Source organism: Rhea pennata, chromosome 5 (genome assembly GCF_028389875.1).
Source record: "Rhea pennata isolate bPtePen1 chromosome 5, bPtePen1.pri, whole genome shotgun sequence".
Classification (NCBI taxonomy): domain Eukaryota; kingdom Metazoa; phylum Chordata; class Aves; order Rheiformes; family Rheidae; genus Rhea; species Rhea pennata.
The window spans coordinates 62,594,879-62,613,298 of NC_084667.1; the positions used below are offsets into that span (position 1 = coordinate 62,594,879).

General features: G+C 44.7%; 1 protein-coding gene across 1 annotated transcript; it reads left to right on the forward strand.

Moving 5' to 3' along the window:
* Positions 1 to 12,703: 12,703 nt before the first annotated feature.
* GPHB5 (glycoprotein hormone subunit beta 5) lies at positions 12,704 to 14,970 on the forward strand. The gene is made up of 2 exons (XM_062577827.1): positions 12,704 to 12,907; positions 14,782 to 14,970. The coding sequence occupies exons 1-2, from the start codon at positions 12,704 to 12,706 to the stop codon at positions 14,968 to 14,970; spliced, it is 393 nt and encodes a 130-aa protein (XP_062433811.1).
* Positions 14,971 to 18,420: the final 3,450 nt, after the last annotated feature.

The window sequence follows — 18,420 nt, forward strand, 5'->3', positions numbered from 1 at the left end:
TGGCCCTCCTACAAGAAACCCTCCACCCTGCTGACATGAGGGTTTGAAAGAGCTAGACATAGTGAGTAGGTAATGATCCAAAATCAGCCAGATGCTCAGAGGTGAGGAAAAAGGGATGTGTGCAGAACCAGTGATGTAGATGATCTTCAGAAGTTCCTTCCAACTTCATCTGTTCTGTGACTTTATTGAGTTAGTCGTGAATGGAATTTGGCAGGAAAGGATTCTGTTTCTTTGTCTCAAAAATCCAAAGCTTCCCCCCCCCCCGCCACTAGCTTAAGTTAAAGGAATATAGTAATATTTTTACCCTGGGTACACTCCTGCTTGCTTGAATGAGAGGGGCCTTCCCAGCAGAGACACCAAAGTAGAGAAATGCTATGAGACAGATGAGTACAATCCTTCTGGAAACTGCAAGACTTAATTTTCTTCCGGCTGGAGTCAGTGATGGTCACATTGCTGTCAACAAAGTAAAATAAAGGTCTGTGAGGTTATTGGACAAATCTGCTGTGTCTATATGGGAAACTGGGTAGTACAAACAGCAGTGATATGGACTCAGCTACCTTTTCCTGCAGTAAATTTGCCCTGTTAATCTCATCTGCTCTTCCGTGTGTATTAGCTGTATGACCTCTAGGAAGCTACACGTCTTAGAGATGCACCCAGCTCTACAGAAAGCCTGAAAAGATTCATGCTGCATTACTTGAGAGCAGTGTGTGAGCGTGCAGTTCAACGTTTAAGAACAGACACAAAAACTTCCTTGACATTAAGTAGAGGTAGTTCGTGTCTAGACAGCCTCAGAAAATGTCTATGTGCAAAAGAATTTGGTTGTGAACTGGGCACCCTTGTTAAAAAGATAATATTCTGCTGCAAGGAGATTTAAAGGAACTTTTCTGTTTTTCAGTGCAGGTAAGTACTCTTTTCTGGTGTACAGGCAGTTGTTATTTTATGACCAGTGTTACTAAGCCACTGTTTCTCCTCTGAGACTCTCCATTATTATTACTTAGAAGAAACTGTCTTGAACAAAACCTGCTGACTTAGATTTTGGTTTGAGAAAACAAGGAAATTAACCAATGTAACTTAACATCATGACGCTAAGAAGCGGGGTACATACTGTCCGTATTGGCACCCTGTAATGGACTGACGCTTTATAGACCGTGGAAGAAGTTAGTTTGTATGAAATGCAGTGCTCTGTGCCTTATCTACCAAGGAGGAGAATGGGAAAACTGGAGAAGAAAGAGGTTTTGGAATAAAATTTTGTAGTTGGTAGTGCTACAATGAGATGAAAGCAAAGACCGAGCAAAATCTATTGTACGTTTACCTTCCTAAAGGGTTGCTCAGATGCTTAAGGATCTAGGGAAGAGAGTCGTTTTTGAGCATATCGGCTCAGACTACATCCAGGCAAACGTTTTACTGCTTCTGGTCACCATAGGGAGAGAGGAGTTGTTGTAGTTCGGTTGTTCCATGTGACGGGACTAGAAGCAATGGGCAGAAATTGAACCACAGGAGGTTCTGCCTGAATATGAGGGGGGATTTCTCTGCTGTGAGAGCGACAGAGCACTGGAACAGGTTGCCCAGAGAGGTTGTGGAGTCTCCTTCTCTGGAGATATTTAAGGCCCAACTGGATGCAATGCTGTCTAACAAGCTCTAGGTGGCCCTGCTGAGCAGGGGATGTTGGACTAGATGATCTCCAGAGGTCCCTGCCGACCTTACTGATTCTATGATTCTATGATAGTTATGTCAGTCAGAGGCTAAGTCTGGATCTCTTGCTTTGACCATCTGTCATGCCATTCTGGTGGCTGGGCTTTCCTATCTCAGGCTAGTGGTTTCTCAAGTATGGCCAGGCACTTGGCTGATGCAAGTTTAGTGCCTCTGACGTCTCCACAGCAGTAGCCCAAATGAAATGTGGTGCCATGTGATAGGAACTTGAAGGGAAAGTCTTGCTGAGAAGTAGAGAGAAGTCACTTTTCCTCCCCACTTTCTCCATAGATGCATCATTCCTCTGAAGATGCCTGTGCGTGTGTGTGTGTGGGGGGGAGGACCAGAGAGGTTGAGGTCCTCCTGCTCAGTGCTCAAGACAGGGTAACGGAAGGGGCAGGGAGCTGTGTTTTGTGCCTCCAGTCATGCGGTAAACAAATTTGGCAAAGGAGAAATTGTGGCTAAAAAGCATCTCTAGATGAAATGTCATAATCCCTCTTCAGCCATAAATGAAGATCCTGAGCCAGTGCCCAGTGGCATCGCTGGTAAATTCCCCTTAACATCAGTGATACAAGACCAACCTCCAAAGCAGGGTTCTTTGGACCGGAGTTTGGAGTTCCCACATTACTGTGATACGAAGGATCCTTCTCATTCCAGTCCTGACCCTGGGCTGGTATGGGAGAGAGGCTGGGTGAAACCATTGCTGATTAGCGTCACTGCTTGTTTCTAATATATTACAAGGAAGTTTGTGAAGCCATTGCCTCAGACCAACACTTGCACAGACTGTCCTATACATATAATCAAATAAGCAAAATGGGGGAAGGTAAAAGTTTATCCAAGTTTAATCATTCTGGCAACACTGTTATGAGAGGCTCCTTGGGTTTAAAAAAAAATTGTTAGGTGCTTTCTCAGTAGAAAAAGACTCAAACTCTGACATACAGAATCTCTCATGTGATGGATCTCCTCTCTTTAGAGAGATGTTGCTAGTTCCACCAGAACTCTCCATGCTAGGCAGAGAGGACCTCCCAAAGCAGGAAAATTGATAATTGTTTGATGGTGGTCCTCCAGTTTGTACGTGTAATGATACCTTCTCAGCACCCCAGGGCCAATCTCTGTAGGGTGTGTTTTCTAAAAGGACTACAGGCCAAACTAGTTTTCCCTTACTGGTGTCAGTGGAGGTTTGGCCATGAAATACTGATTTCTTCAAAATCTCACCTATAGCGTGCACTGCTGTCGAGTGATATGAGAGGCCCACGGGTTCAGAAATTCAGTTCTACACAACTCCATGTGCTCTTCTGGAGCCTGAAGGACAACTGATCCCTTAATACACTCATTGCTGATGCTAATTAAAAAGGTGAGCCATAACTTTAACTTTCTAGACTTACTTATAGGCTCCAAAATAACATTTTATTATCTTTCCAGCTTTATCTATGAGTCATTTGTAATGCATTTTCCGTATAAAGCTACATCTGTATGTTATACTCTTTACGTATCGAAGGGGGTTCAGAGTCTTTTAATATTTCAACTTGAGTATGGGTCCCTGGGGTATAGTTTGGCACACTACTGTGAAAACATACCTTTTAGTCATCTCACTGCTGAGTTTCAAGTCAAATGGCTAATTTAGAATTTAAACAGCTAGATTTTGCTGTCTGTTTGCCACATGCCAGCAGCCAGTAAAAGAAGAAATTATTACACTCGGTTGTGATTTACTCATTTGACCTTTGAGCATAATAGAATATAGCATACATTGTTGGAATCAAATACAGTACAAAACTGTGAAGCATGAAGCTTGTCTTCTTAGGCCATCAAATTTTTATAAATTAATCTTTGGTTTGGAAGTCTTTTTAAGTAACAAAACCATTTTTTTTAATCAGAATTTATCTGTCTAATCTGATTAAATTAGACATAGCTTAAATTAGACATAGACATAGAGACCACTGAATATGAAGTATACTTGAGGAAAGGCAGAGATGTATAGCAATAACACTATGAAATTGAATTTGCCGTTCTCTTTCATTTAATCTGTATCGATTAATCTGTATGCAGACGACTACTGGCTCCTACCTGAACTTTCAGTTCAAGTAGAAAATGAAGATCTTTTAGTCCTGGTGTCATGATAATAAAATATTATTTCTGAATTTGTAAATAAGTTATAAACTATAATGAATGATGAGTTCCTACTTGCACAGAGCTGCTCACCTTTGGGGGACAGCTCTGTTTCCAAAAACCCTATATGTTTATGTGTGAACGTCTTCCCATGGATAGAGCATTTGTTTACTCTGTGCTGGAGTGGGCGCTTCCCAGGCCATGGCATGTGCGATGGTGTGGGTGGTTTGCTCTGTGGTAGCACGTCTGCTCTCTGCTTGGGTCTAGGATGGGTTTGGAGAGGGACTGTGAGCCGAGGTACACAGCAGCAAGCTGGCAACCCCACCGACACCTAAAATGTCCCTGGAAGTAACCCAGTTGGGCTTACTTGGCGTGCTGGCTCCAGCACCGGTCCTGGTGGCCCTGGCCAGTCCTGTGAGAGCCATGACAGCTTTGGTGGTGACCCTTGCTTATAACTGGCTGGGTCTATGCTGTGTAAGCTTTGATTTGGCCGTGAGCCTCTCCGGGGTTTGGGACTCTTCTTGCATTTGTTTTCCTGACTGGATTTTGAATAGTTCAGTAGTTCCATGAGTTTATTCTAACAGGATTCAAAGGAGGAGACAGTAACTTTGTTTCAGAAGACTTCACTTCCAGCTTTGATTTGTAAACTTCACTGAGGCTGCGCTGAAAACAGAGCAGTAACCCTGGTGGTGGCATGTGTCTGAGCGAGGTGTCTTTTTTCCAGTGCACTGGACACAGACAATAGGGAAATTAATGAATTAAGCTAATGTCTCTTTGAACTTCTGAGTTCTAAGAAGCTTCATCTGCAACTGCTGAGCCCAGAGGAAGAGATTAAGGATGTTGTGTCATTGCCCACTAGACTGTCATAAAAGCCTGAAATCTGCTTTCAAAAACCTATGGAATGCAGAAGTGATTCGAGTCAAATTGGTTTCTATCAGTCACATATACATTATGTATCATCTACATTTATTGGAGGATCACTTTCACATAGCAATGACATTATCCCCAGATTAATTTCCAGGTGTGCAATTACAGCATCCAGTTCTTACCCATGTCAACATTTAGCGACTCTAGTAGATTTGAATTCTTGAATAACACTGGACCGAATGAGCCCAGAATCATGGCCATAAAGGAACAGTCTAACAGACTAATATAACCAAAAGAGGGTGTGAATACCATGAAGCTCATTATAAATAGTGTGTGATATTCACAGTTAATTATTAGTACAGGTCTGATTAATTCAAAAACAGAGCATAAGAATAAGTGCTATAGAGCTTAAAATTTGCATTCCAGATCCTTAGGAGTATAAAGCAAAACACAGTGCTGTCATCTCTCAATAGTAACTGTCTTCTGTTTTGCTGTTTACAGCATTTCTGCCCCAGTTGTCTTAAAAAGTGGGGCTTTCCGTCGGTCAGGACGTTCTATTGGTCTCTTCACCTTAATTCATTTTACGTCTGTTGAATGCTTTCGCTGCTTATAGCAACTTGGACAGAATAATAGGGCTTATTAGTTTTCAGAAATTATGAGTATTGTGGAGACAGGTGAACCCCGACAGGGTTCACGAGCAAAAGCTGCGGTACTATTGCAACATTGCGAGATGCCAGAGATCCCGTGTGTCAGTTCTGATGCACGTCCACAGGCGAGCAGACGTCCCGCGCTTCAGTGATCACAGGATGCTACCTTTCTATGAAAAATATTTTCTAATGTGTTTTGCCATACGTTGCAGCAACACATCGAAGGCTGCTTTGCCCTTTTCAGCAGCCTCCTTTGGCGCCCGTTCTTCAGGTGTTGCTCGGGCAGTTTTCCTGGTTGGCTTTTTCCGGAGATGGAGTCAAGTATCAAACAAAGAGGAACAATCATCTTGGAAGCTATCACTTACAGTGTGCTCGTTATCGTCAGATTTACCCGCATGTTGCCTTACATTATAGATGTCAGAAGAGCTCAAGACTTGGCAGGAACCAGGGAGTCGCTGTAACACTTCATGCCAAGCAAAAGTCTGCGTTCTCCTGGGAAATTTGCACGGCTCTGTGTTGAGAATGATGTTCGAGTTAATTAGACTCATTTTCATATAATTTCATGGCATGCTAGCCAACAGTGATCTATAGTAGGCTTTCCTCATGGCTGTTGCTTTCAGACTTCTTTCTTAAATTGACACTTTTTCCTCATTTTTTTTTCCTGGCTCCGATCGTATTGTATATCTGGCATTGATAAAACAAGGAGAGGAATCTGGTTCTCCCTAATTAAACACACCCCGTGTTTTATTCTGTTACTCGAAGCTATGCTTGACAAATACATCTTTCCAGAGAAAAGGCTTGGCGACATCAAGAAGTCGTTTTACTTTCCTAAGGACCACGATTAAAGGTTTCCCCAGCCTGGGCTTGGAGTTGTGCCTTCACTTTCCTCTTCATACGTTTCAGGTACCTATTTTCCCTTTTTCTTGATATCAATGTATATATGACAATTCCTGGATTTTCAGGGAACTCTCCAGGAATTTCCCCTTTTTTGGTAATTTTCTCCCAGCAGTCAGTTTTTGAGAAATGTGAGTTAACCAACTCTTAATCTTCGCAACATGTAATTTACTGACACTATTAAATGCAAGCTGTAGAGTCAGGTTGTTCTAACCCTCACCAAAATCTCAGCAAATTTCCTCTGTGCAGTTATTGGTAGTGGCCAAACCTGTGATAATACAGAAAAATCACTTCTTGTTTGTTTGTAAAGGCTAGTCTCTTGCTAAACCATGTTAGGCAGCACTTTTGATAGTTCAACGCTTTCATTCTTCATTAACAAACTCCTGGATCAATATTGGCCCTGCTTAGACTGGGACAGATTTCAGGCAAACTCATCTACCAGATCATTTTAAAAAATTTTTTAATTGTGGCTATTCTCGCACTTTTGAACTAGGGTGTGTTTTGTTGAAACCCGTCCTTTTCCTCTCCATGGAAATTCCAATTTTCCTTTACATCTTTCCGTCAGAGTGTTTTCTTCCAGAATACTTTGCACAGTATTTAAGATTCGAGAAGTTCATCCTTCTGAAGTACTATATACATAAATATATAAACTAGGAATTTTAGTAAATGTATGCAAATTATGTTTGCCCACATTGGATAGAATTGGACTGATATCAAGAGTTTGAACAGAACTTTCAGTTATGCTATGGATTTATTTTTATTGGAATTATCTTAGGAGGTGCTGAATGGTGTTTGGCAGTTTTCTTGTTACAGCAGTACTAGTAAGTTAGCGTCTGTAGTGGAGCAACTAGGATATTGCCGCAGTCAGCACGGTGCTGTTTCACAGCAACCTGGATCTGGACTGCTTTTTGCCGCTCTGCCATTCGTAACACAGATACCCCCACAAACAGCAAGAAATCGTTAGCTTTTCTGTAAGACGGGCCATTCCCTTGAGGGTGGCACGATTCACTTCCACAGCAAGCTTGACAAATCCTCTTTTCCTGACTTCACGCTTCACACCCGAAGGCCCCTTCAGCCCTGGCCAGTTTGTGTTGTGTTAAGCGCAGGAAGGGAAGCGAGCAGAAGTCTTTTAAAGCGGGAGGAGTGGATTTGTGTGCCCGAGACCTTCGCCCGGGGTTGGCGTCCCATTGTTAGCGGGGGCAAGTCAACGTTTATCTAATTACCGCCCCAGAATACGTTTCCTGATTGCGGCATTGCGTTTTCTGTACTTAATGCTTGGCAGCGTTTCTGTCACGGTGTTTGTAAGAGCTTTGCTCGCTTCCTTTGATTTTAATTTACAGATCGGCTGTGCCCCCTCAAGGTTAAACCTGTTTTGTCTGTCCCTTTCCAAATCAATTCTTCGCATTCTTTAGAAATCGAGCAAATGACAGAAAGTCACATTCCAAGACAAATGTGCAGCAGCTGTGAGGGTAGATTAACGAATCTTAATGTACTTGTTTGTAATGCTGCTCTTTGGACGCAAAGGTTATCTTTCGTACAGAACTACTGGCAAAAGAAAACAAGCTATTGAGGTAGCAAGGTCTGAAGTAGATAAAGCTTGTATAGAAAAAAAAATGAATCTGGTCCTAATTATTTTTAGGTGAGTTCATCAAATTACGATTAGCATGTATAGCTTCCTCTCCTGCCTGATAGACACAAGTCTGACTTTCTAACTCACTCCATTCTGACCTGGATCCTCACCTCTCTTGGGTGCCTGCTCCTGTGAGTGCTTGGACAGCAAACCTTGTTTCCTCACCCATTTCTCCTTTTCTGTCACTTTTGAACCCACAGCCACCCTTCCTGATATTGATGAGAGCCCTCTTTAACTCCTCCTTATTTCATATGCTGAGATCAACCACAAGTTTTACTACCTCTTTCTCTGTGATCGTTCTCGTGTCCATTGCATTAAATATCTAAGGCCTGGCCTATCTGCTACCAGTTTCTTCTTAGCCTGGCAGCTACCCAGGTGGTCCTCTGCAACAACTGCTATATGGAGCTGTTCAAAATTATTCCTTCCCTTGGTTGTTTCATTAGACAGCACGTCTCTGCTCCTTTCCCATGGCCGATCCAGTTTGCACTTCTAGTCCATCAGCTCCCCATTCCTACTGTACTTTCTTGCCTACTTTTACAGTCTGCTTCCTCCAATCTTTATTTGCAGAGTAATACTATCTCAGCTTCCTAATGTCTTCTCTTCTCCATACTGTCTTCCAGTTCTTTACTAACAAATGCTCTTTTTGAGATGACCTGCAAGAGCTCCACAAGCTCCATTTTTTTCAGTTCCTCCTTCAAACTCAGCTGATACCAACACGTTGCTGTTGTCAATGATGTCCACAACATGTCTCGTGATCAGGTCTATTTGTTGAGCCTTACAGGAACACAGTGCTTTTCTTTGTTAGAAATCACAGAATTGGTAAGTTTGGAAGGGATCTCTGGAGATCATTTAGTCCAACCCACCTGCTCAAGCAGAGTCACCTAGAGCATGTTAGACAGGATTGTATCCAGACGGGTTTTGAATTATCTCCAGAGAAGGAGACTCCACAACCTCTCTGGGCAACCTGTTCCAGTGCTCCGTCATTCTCACAGTGAAGAAATTCCCCTCACATTCAGGCAGAACTTCCTGTGGTTCAGTTTGTGCCCGTTGCCTCTAGTCCTGTCACGTGGGACTATTGAAAAGAGTTCAGCCCCATCCCCTTGACACCCTTCCTTCAGGTACTTCTACACATTGATAAGATCCCCTCTCAGTCTTCTGAAAAAGCACACCTCCCCGTCGGGGAATCGAACCCCAGACTCCTGGGTGACAGGTGGGGATACTCACCACTATACTAACAAGGATGGACATGACCTGATTTTGTTTGTTTGTTTTTTAGTTGCAAACAAAATAAATGGTGGCACAGCCTAGGACTCTGAGTACTTCTCTTCCAGCATCCTGCCTAGCGGGTCCTTGTTCAGAGCTGGAGATCTTTACTGCTAACAAGACTTGGTGAATAATAACGAGGAAGAATACTGAGAGTGTATCTTAGACCTCCCCCACATCCCCAATTTCAGGCCTATTATTATTTATTTCTAAAAATTGCATTTCTCCCTTCTGTGTTCCTCTCTCGTACTATAAAGTGCGATCCCTGGGAAGGATCTTCTGTGCTGCCGCATTGACAATACGTGGTTAAAGGGAGTAACTTTGGAGAGGGAAAAGGTGAGAGGAGAAGAATTAAGATGATGGTTTTTTTGGGTTGTACTCGCACAGACACCAGCATCCCATCAGCCCAGTTTAGACTCTGCTGCTATGTATCATCTCTCATGTATACAAAACATCCAGAGATTTCATGCGAGTCTTGCTAGACTGCAGGCAGTGGAATAGCTTCCCTTTGCTGCCGCTTCCAAGCACCATTTCCTAATTTAGACAGAAGAAGCACAACTGAGAGGTGAATAATAAATCTATTACAAGTCAGCATGTGTGCATGTCACCAAGGTAATTTACTGACCAGGGCCACATAGTAGTACGTAAAAGAAATGGGCAGAAGTTGCTTAAATCTGGAAAGTAAAGCGAAGCAAGCACTCTACAGGTTCCCAGGAGTTAGACTCAATGTGGGTCCTGCTACTGCACCAAATTTATGCTCTTGACCTTGGAAGTGAAGCAAGGACTCTGAGACATCAAATATCCACTCTAGAAAAGGGAGAACACCTCTACAATATACCTTGTGTAGTCCTGAATGCCCCAGTATTACATTTATTCAATGCGTACCAGTTTCCAGGCCATACTATGGCAGATCTGAGCACAACTCACCAAAAATACACATTTGATTCTCGTAAGGTAAATTAACATACTCATAGAAGTCACTTTTTTGTGTCTGAGGAGAAATTCATTTTCTGGACATCAACAGATACTCGGGATTTTTTTGTTTGTTTTTTTCTTTTCTCAACCTTTGTAGGATGAAGTTTATTTAAATCAAGGTTTCCTCCAATGTTTTCTGTTTTCAAGGTTGGGTTGTATTTCTGTGGCCTTATTCCTTAACAGCAGCATCCTGAGGGATCCATAATTACTGACACTTATTTCACCTTTTCTTGGTGTGCCTGACAACTGGAGCGTTCAGCAATGGGAAATCATGGTACAGCTGGAAGCTGGAGGCAGGACTGCGAGGGGACTTGGCTGAGGTCTCTGCGTGAGCGTATGGCTGCACTTCTCAGGCCTGCTTGTGTTTCATGGACTTGGTGCCAGTAAGATCTTCACAGTACCAAGGTTCCTCAACTTCCTTCTGTCCTATAAATAGCTGAAACTTTTATTTGCATGGCAAAGGCAATGGACATGATTTCCAGATTTCCTTGGCACAGTGCTGCTTACTTATGTGATAGCTGCCTTACTAGTTGAGAAAATTTTTTCCTTTCTTGCAAACTCCCACCTCCTCTCCCCATCCCTTGCCGTTGCTTGTACGGAGCAATCGAGTAAAGAAGGTCTTACATAGCTGACATAAATTTGGGGTTTTGTTCAGACCAATATTTCGAAAGTCTTCCTTCAGGGTGTTCACTCATGGCTTATTAAGTAGGGGGTAATGCTTATTTCAGTGCCAGCCTACAATCTCCTTGGAAAGGTGTTGCAATTCCGCTATGGAAAAGGAGATCCGTTTTGCCCCAGTGCATGCTCATTATTTCACTCAAATTATGTCACTCACCAAGACACTCCTTTTGTTCCAGGGCTTGTGTTACGAAACTGCACCCTTTAAGCTAACCACCACTGGAAAGGAGAGGCTTGATTTTGAGTGAATGTCTTTGATGCCTTGGGTAGTTCTTGTAAGAATCTGCCTCTGTATTGCCTTGATTGACAAGACCTTTTCTATAAATTCGAGCAATTAAGCAGCCCAGTAGCAGCTGCTAGGGAGATCTACTGAGCACAAACCTGAGAAAGATTGCTGTGCGGATCTCCTACTGTTCTTCTGGCTCTGAAACACCATCCGCAATTCAGAACCACAAAAGGCGATCCGACTCTGACAAGTTAGGTGAGTATGTTTCTGTGTTGAGTCTGTGTCATGGCTCCTGCTCATGAACAAAGCAGTGGATTTTGCTAAAATGGCAAAGAATAAGTGTTTAATTTGTTCTGAAGTTTGTCTCTTTTAGTCACAAAAGCTTGTTATTAAAAATAGGGATTTTTAGTGTTTTATTTTTCTACTCTGAAGCTCATATGTAAACATAACGCTCATTTAATCATGTGTGAGACTATAGCATATGCATGGCCATGTATGTGAAAGGCTCACTGCAGCAAGCTCCATGTACTGATCTAAAACTCTGGTACTCTGGTTTATCAAAATTAAGAGTTTGGGTTAACAGAAGCTTAGAGACACAAATGTCAGTCAAGCAAAAGGGGGGCTAAGCTCATTTGACTTAAACCTATCAACTAAGAACACAGCCCAAAGCACAGAAGTCTATGTGCTAAATTCAGTAGCTGATCTCTCCAAGTTAAATGTCAAGTCTGGGGTTTCTATATGGACCTTTTTAAATGCCATGCAAATATGTGAGGTGTAGAGTGATCTTGTGGCTTAGGGCTTCAGTTACTTTCCGTCTCTTTTCTTTTGACAGAGAAAGTTGTGCCAGAGACACTAGTTGCCTTCTTCATCAAAGGTTTAAAATAGAAAGACAGCAAATATCGGAGGGACTTGGCCAGTGGTGGACTGCTTGAAAGTGTGAGAAATTTAAACCCTTTCTGGTCATCTTGGCCATGTCTCTCCTTGTCTAACTGGCTCCATTCATGGCTTAGCAGCTGTGGCTGGGTCTGAGCCTGCTGGGAGGGTGGTGTGTGCCAGAGAGAAACTTGACATTGCTTTCACCTCTCTGGCTGCAGCCCTGGAAATGACCCAGCATCAGTCTAGTACTCAAGGTATTGGAAATGGTAACTTCAGTATCTGAATCAGTCTTTGGAGGTGCTTATCTCTCTCCAGAGATTACAGTGTGAACTCAGTGGTAGCTGGCTCCTAATTTAGGTTAAAAGGTAAGTGGGAGAAATCCAGGATCAGATGCCCTCATCAAAGTGCAGCTGACATCTTCAGGCCTAATGCTGCTAAATGGACGGAGCTGCAGCTTCTTTCTCCTCGTGTGGCAAAATAGGGAACCTACCAGCTCCCCGCAAGTGTGCGTGATGCCCTCCAGGCTGCCCCTACCTGGGCCAGTCCTGACAGAGACCGACAAGGTGTGCTGACTCAGAGAGGCCAACCAGAGCTCAGGACAACCCACATGGGACTGGAGGAAGGCATGTGTTGTGCAGTAAACTTGCAGAATCTGTCTGCAAATGGCTTTCTCGCCTCTGTGCAAACCCCACTGCCCTGTGGGCAGAGCCTGCAGGATGCTGCTTTCCCTTACAGACCTTCTCACTAAGACCTGTTGGGAGTAGGTGACCCCTTGTTCTTAGATGTGCCCCTCTCGTGGGCAAAGAGATGCCACCTCTCACAACTCCCCGCTTGCCTCCTTTCTGCCTCAGGATGAAGCTCCAGCATATGGTGATGGGCGCTCTGCCTCTCCTGCTGCTGGTGGGCTGCCTCAGTGCCCTGAGGACCTCTGGCATCAACCTGCGCACATTCATCGGCTGTGCTGTGCGGGAGTTCACCTTCCTGGCCAAGAAGCCTGGCTGCAAGGGGCTGCGCATCACCACGGACGCTTGCTGGGGCCGCTGCCACACGTGGGAGGTGAGGATTGCCCAGGACGTGGGGGTGAGGGTGGCAGTTGACACTAACTCCTGTGGGGAGCGATATCCCTTAAAACTTGCAGCTACCTATGAAGCGGCTGGGAAGGTGGCCCTGTGGTCGGGCTCTGCTCCCTTGTTGGGTTCCTGGCTCTGTCACAGGCTTCCTCGGCACCCCGCCGGGTAACTGCCACATCCCTGTTCCTCCAGAGAACTTCTCCAGGGACCCACTGTCTGCCCCATGCATGTGTGTGCAGCACCTGGGGGTGAGATGGGACCTGGTTTCATATCCCAGAGCTGCAGCTGTGGCAATCACGAACAGCAGTAATGGTGAGAGGATGTGGGGCTCTCCAGAGGTGCGAACGAAGATGAGGGCCGTGTCCCCCTTGGCGACCACCTCATTGCTGCTGCCAGCGGCTGAGCACTTTTCTGTACGTCCCTCCCTCCCGACTTCCACTTCTCGGAGAAGGATGTGCATCATGTGGCAATATTAAAGAAGCGCTTATGTAATACTCCTATTATGCAATTTGAAAGCCTCTTACAGCTTAAACACTTAAGGAGAGGAGGCCTTTATTACTTTACTGGAAGAAAATTCCTTTGAGATTAAGATGGAGCTCCCAATTGATGGGTAATATATTTTGTTCTGAAAAGCAAATCCCAAAGATAATGTCTGGTTTCTAATTTGGCCCTGTTTTAAATCACAGCCCTGTATAAACACAAAGCAGCTAGTTTCGGGGTGAGGAAAAGGAGCAAGAAAGAGCATAAGTAAGTCTGCACGCGCTTCAGAGAACAAGTTTCTGAGTCGCTTTGTCTGTCTTTCACTGAAACGCTCAGGGGGTCTGACCCAGACTGATGTATTCAGGGAAACTCGCAGCGACTCCGGAGGGATTTTGCCCACGTAAAGGCAGGGGCTCTCCGTAGTTGAGCAGAGGAGGAGGAGTTGTGGCCTGTGTGCCAGCTCTCACCCTCCAGAAAGGGCTGTGATGTGTGCGGATGGGGGGTTGGTAAGAGGAAGGGTGTCTGGATAGCTCTCTGCTGGGACATTGCCTCTATTTTTTTCCTCCATCCTTGTTCTCTGTCCCCAGGGTAGGCCCTTTACATAGCACAGAGTGGGAAAAAAGATTATAACACCTCCTGGCTGTGTTACCTTATGCTGTTCCACATCTGTGCAAGGGAAAGGATTATAGCGGCTCCCATTCCTGTCTGTCTTGCCCCTCCTTGGAGTTTTCGGAGAAAGGGGGCTTTTGTCAAGCAAAAACTCACTTTTCACGAGAAGTAATGCTGCTGTGCTAATGCATGGGAGTGTGGGTTTCAGGGCCTTCAGGCTCCTGTTTTCTCCTGCTGCCTAAGGTCAAACTGCTGCCTTCGCTGCTGGTACTGTTTGCGTGCATTCCCAGTGGGACGTGCGGTCTGACTGGGAAGACTGGCCTGGCAGAAAAGCCCCAGCCATTTGGCACTTGGACGCACCGCTTGTCTTGGGGCAGCCTGTACAAGCAGAAGGGTTTCCAGCTGCAAGCGTTCTCTTTGGTGGGAAGTCAATGCTTTTGGAAGGAAGCAGCTGCTTTTGGCAAGCGTGTGCGTTTGGTCGAAACACTAGCATTCTGCTAAACCCCAGCTTTTTGGCTAGGCTTTTGTCTTCCTTCAGGCAGCCTTGATTGGAACTTGATGCTTTAAACAAGCATGCGCATGCACGTACACCCACTCCCCTGGTGGCAGGGTCTCAAGAAGCAGGTGTTTAAGGGTACAACATAAGAACTGTTTCCATAATCTTTTCCATCTTGAGCCGGTGGCTCCTGTGTTTGTACTGAATCGCCTTCAAGGTACTGAGACACTGGATGTTTTTTCTTCCTTCTTGCCTGATGTCACGTTTCTCTGCAGAAGCCAGTCCTGGAGCCACCTTACATTGAGGCTTACCATCGTGTTTGCACCTACAACGAGACCAAGATGGTGACAGTGAAGCTGCCTAAATGTGCCCCCAACGTGGACCCGTTTTACACGTACCCAGTGGCCATCCGCTGCGACTGCGACGTCTGTTCCACAGCGACTACTGAATGCGAGACCGCCTGAGCTCTCCTTTCCCAGGTCTGGCTAGGACGGACCAAATTCTACCCTGGCTTTATACCCCTGCATTACAGAGGGTGTAAGCCAGTCCAGAATTTGATCCATAAATCTAACGCTCCTAATTGCTGACTCTTTGGGGCAGATGAGGCTTACTTGCTTCTCCCTTTCCTGCTGTTTAAAGCATTGCTGATGTAGGGGTGTAGTATACAGGCTTGCAACAGCAAATCCTTTGGAAAAAAAAAAAAAAGAATGCATTTCAGTTTCCTTTCCTTACAGGCATTTTGCAATATGTGACTTTTCTTCAGGCACAAAATGCACATAGTCTAGCCAGTCACAGAGAGGTGGAAATGAGGTACAAAGGCCTTACGGTCTGTGTAACAACCTCTTCGTTCCTTTCAGTTTTTAACACCTTTCCAGGAATGTGAATGTGAAAAGCAACATTCCCCGCTCCCTATCACTTCTTCTTAATCTGTCAGTAGCCATCAAAGAAAAGGCCTTAAGGCCAATGAAATGGAAATTGGGTATTGAAATCACAGCCTTGAAATTAGGATGAATGCAACCTAAGCCTCGATTCAGGCTTAGGTTCTTAAGCTCATGATCAAGTGTTTTGCTTAGTATCTGTGGACTTGCAGTTAAGCACATTTCAGTGATTTAATTGGAGCTATTATGTTGAAAAATTTGTGTCTTACAAGAGAAGATTCCTTAAAAAGAGAGAAATGCATTAAGTCTGTAAAATCAAAACTACTTTTCTTCTCGTCCTGCTTCTGTCTAGGGATTAGAGAGCATCTGACTTCATGTAAAATTAGAGACTCTGCACAGCCTGCGGAATGGTCTCTCTCGACCATTTCCAGAGCTAAAGGGGGATCGATCCAAACTGCAGCAGCCATGGTTGGGCTTCAGTGAGGCCTGGCTGAGGTGTCAGGAAAAAGGGGGACATGTAGGATGTTTCTACACTTCCCTGTGCTGCTCAGCTCCATGGACGCCTGCTCTTCAGAAGGAAACATGCACTGAGAGCCAGACAAGAGCCAGAAATGCCCTCAGGAAAGCTGTGGAGTTGTGTGTTTGGCAGTCCCAGGACAGGGAAGACAGCAGACAGGTTGAAGGATGGTTCACACCTTCCCAGACCCACTATTTATAAACTAGGGGACACGTGGGAGCTGCTGTGATGGTCCCCCAGTGACCACAGCCGCGTAAGTGCCTTGTCCCCCAGTTCCCAGGTGGAGGAGGACAGATCCTTGTTCATCCCTGATTTCTCTCTCCTGAACAATGTGGGAATTTTAGGAAATCACGAAAATTTTGCCAAATAAGGAAGGCTCTGAGCAGCCTGTAACACAAAGACAGCTTCTCAGATAGCTGTGAGGAGGGGGTTCCTGCTCAAACAGTATCAACACCTGCATTTCCACCTGATTAAGTACCTTTTCCTCTGAAGTAATCTCCTTAGTTTCCAGGGATGCATCCTTGAAATTTCTGCAAGTGTCCTGTCCTCATTGAGACAGCTTTTTCTCTTTTTTTTTCTTTTTTTTTTCCATTTAAACTGTAAAGTTTTAGTTGCTGTAGCTTTTTTGGGTGTGGAATTGTGAAAGCTCCTTTGTGGCTGGGTAGGAAGGAGGTGATTTTGGAGCTCCTGGATGGAAGCTGCTGTATTAAGCAGCAGCAGTAGCAGTTTTCTGCTGATGGTGATTCAAAGCACCTTTTTAAAAGTCCTCGCATTTTGTGTCAGGTTGTCTCTCTCAATCTCTCCAGTCTTGTTATTGTTCTTACTGGAATCACAGCTATCATTGGAAACCTGCAAATTATTTTCTGTGTCCTTAATAAACCCAAAAATCATAGTAAGAGAGCAATTTAAAGCAATGTGTCCCTCTTTATTTATGCATAGAGGCTTCTCATTCGGAATACGTATAAGCTGCTACAAACTCTTTGCTAGAGAGGTGAACACCTGCAAAATATCTCCTCGATGCTGATGTGAAGTCATTTCCTTCACTGAATTTCCTTCACAGAGTCCAACTGTGCTGTGGTCCCAGGACTAGGAGTAGGGTTAGAAAGTGGCAAACTTCCTTCCTTTGCAGCCAGCAGGAAATATGGGCTGTACCCAGATACAGCAAGGCAGTAGAAACTTATCCAGAAGAAAACACTGCCGGGTGTGAAGGAAGGTTTTGACTGATGTGGCAACACCCAGACTGGGAGGAGGAGGAGGAGTGGGAAGAAGACATTGCCTGAAACCAGGCTAACACTTCTACATGATCTTTTAAGGAGAAGAGCAAAAGTGAATGGAGATGCTGCTGGTTTGCTGTGGGTGGCAGAAGTACAGCAAATGCCAGGGACCACCAGCCCATTTCACTTAACATCCCTCTTCATTGAGCTCTACTGGATTCCTACAAGTAGAGCGCACCACATTAAGTTTCAGGACCCAACTTCATTCCTGCTGCTACTAATTTGCAAATAGAGGGTCTTTTCAGAAGATTTTACCCTACAGAGTCATTCTGTTAAATTCCCACCAATTTCAGCACCTGAAGTCTTCTGGCTTCCGCATTCTTTTATGCTGCAGCTATGATGTTATGTCCAAGTCAAAATTTGTGGGCAATCAAAATAGCCCATGTGGTGCAAGGGGCAGGAAGACTCCTTTTGAGGCTGCCTTCGTCTCTTCAGGGGGCTCCTGAATGCCGCTGATTTAAACCTCACCTTCCCACCTATCCAAGCAATTGAACGGCCCTTCCTTCTGTGTTGCACAGATTTGCAAGGAGCATTTGTCACAGAAGCAATCAAACCTTAAATATTACCTCTCCCAAGGAAACCTCCAGTGCTTTTTTTGTGGCACGTTAGTTATCACATTCACCTGGACACCGACCACAAGCACCAATCAAGAATCCTAACAAATTGCAACGTGAACCTCTTAAAAGTGCAATTTACCCTTACACACTTAATCTGGCTCCACTTTTACTACCCCAAAACAAGCGAAAGAAATTTTACTCTAGATGTATAAGGGGAACTTGACTTCCCTGGGAGAATTGTCTTTGCAAAGCAGGGACTAGAGAGGCTCTGCCTGCTTCACGAAGCCTTGCTGTTGAACCACTCACAGACCTGCAACCGCTGGCTTGAAATACTTGTTGCAGCAAGTGGCTTTCTGTGAAAGTAGGGAGACATATGTCTACCTGTTTGGAAAGGGGAAGGTGCAGATATGGAGAGGGGTTGAGTGACTCAAACTCAGGTCTTGGCTCTGCCGTAACCATCCGGATAAGCAGTAGCAAATCGGTGGATTTCTTCATGCCTCTCCTTCTCTTCTGGACGCTGGAAATGATGATAGGGCTTTCACTCCCACTGGAGGTCCACTGGGTCTTAAGGTTCAACTCCTCCTCTTCCTTTTCAGCAGATGTTGCATTCAGCCAGGCTGAGCGTGTCAGAAATCAGCCAGGAGCGTATTTCACCTTGTCTTCAAAGGCGAATTACTTGCAGTGAGAG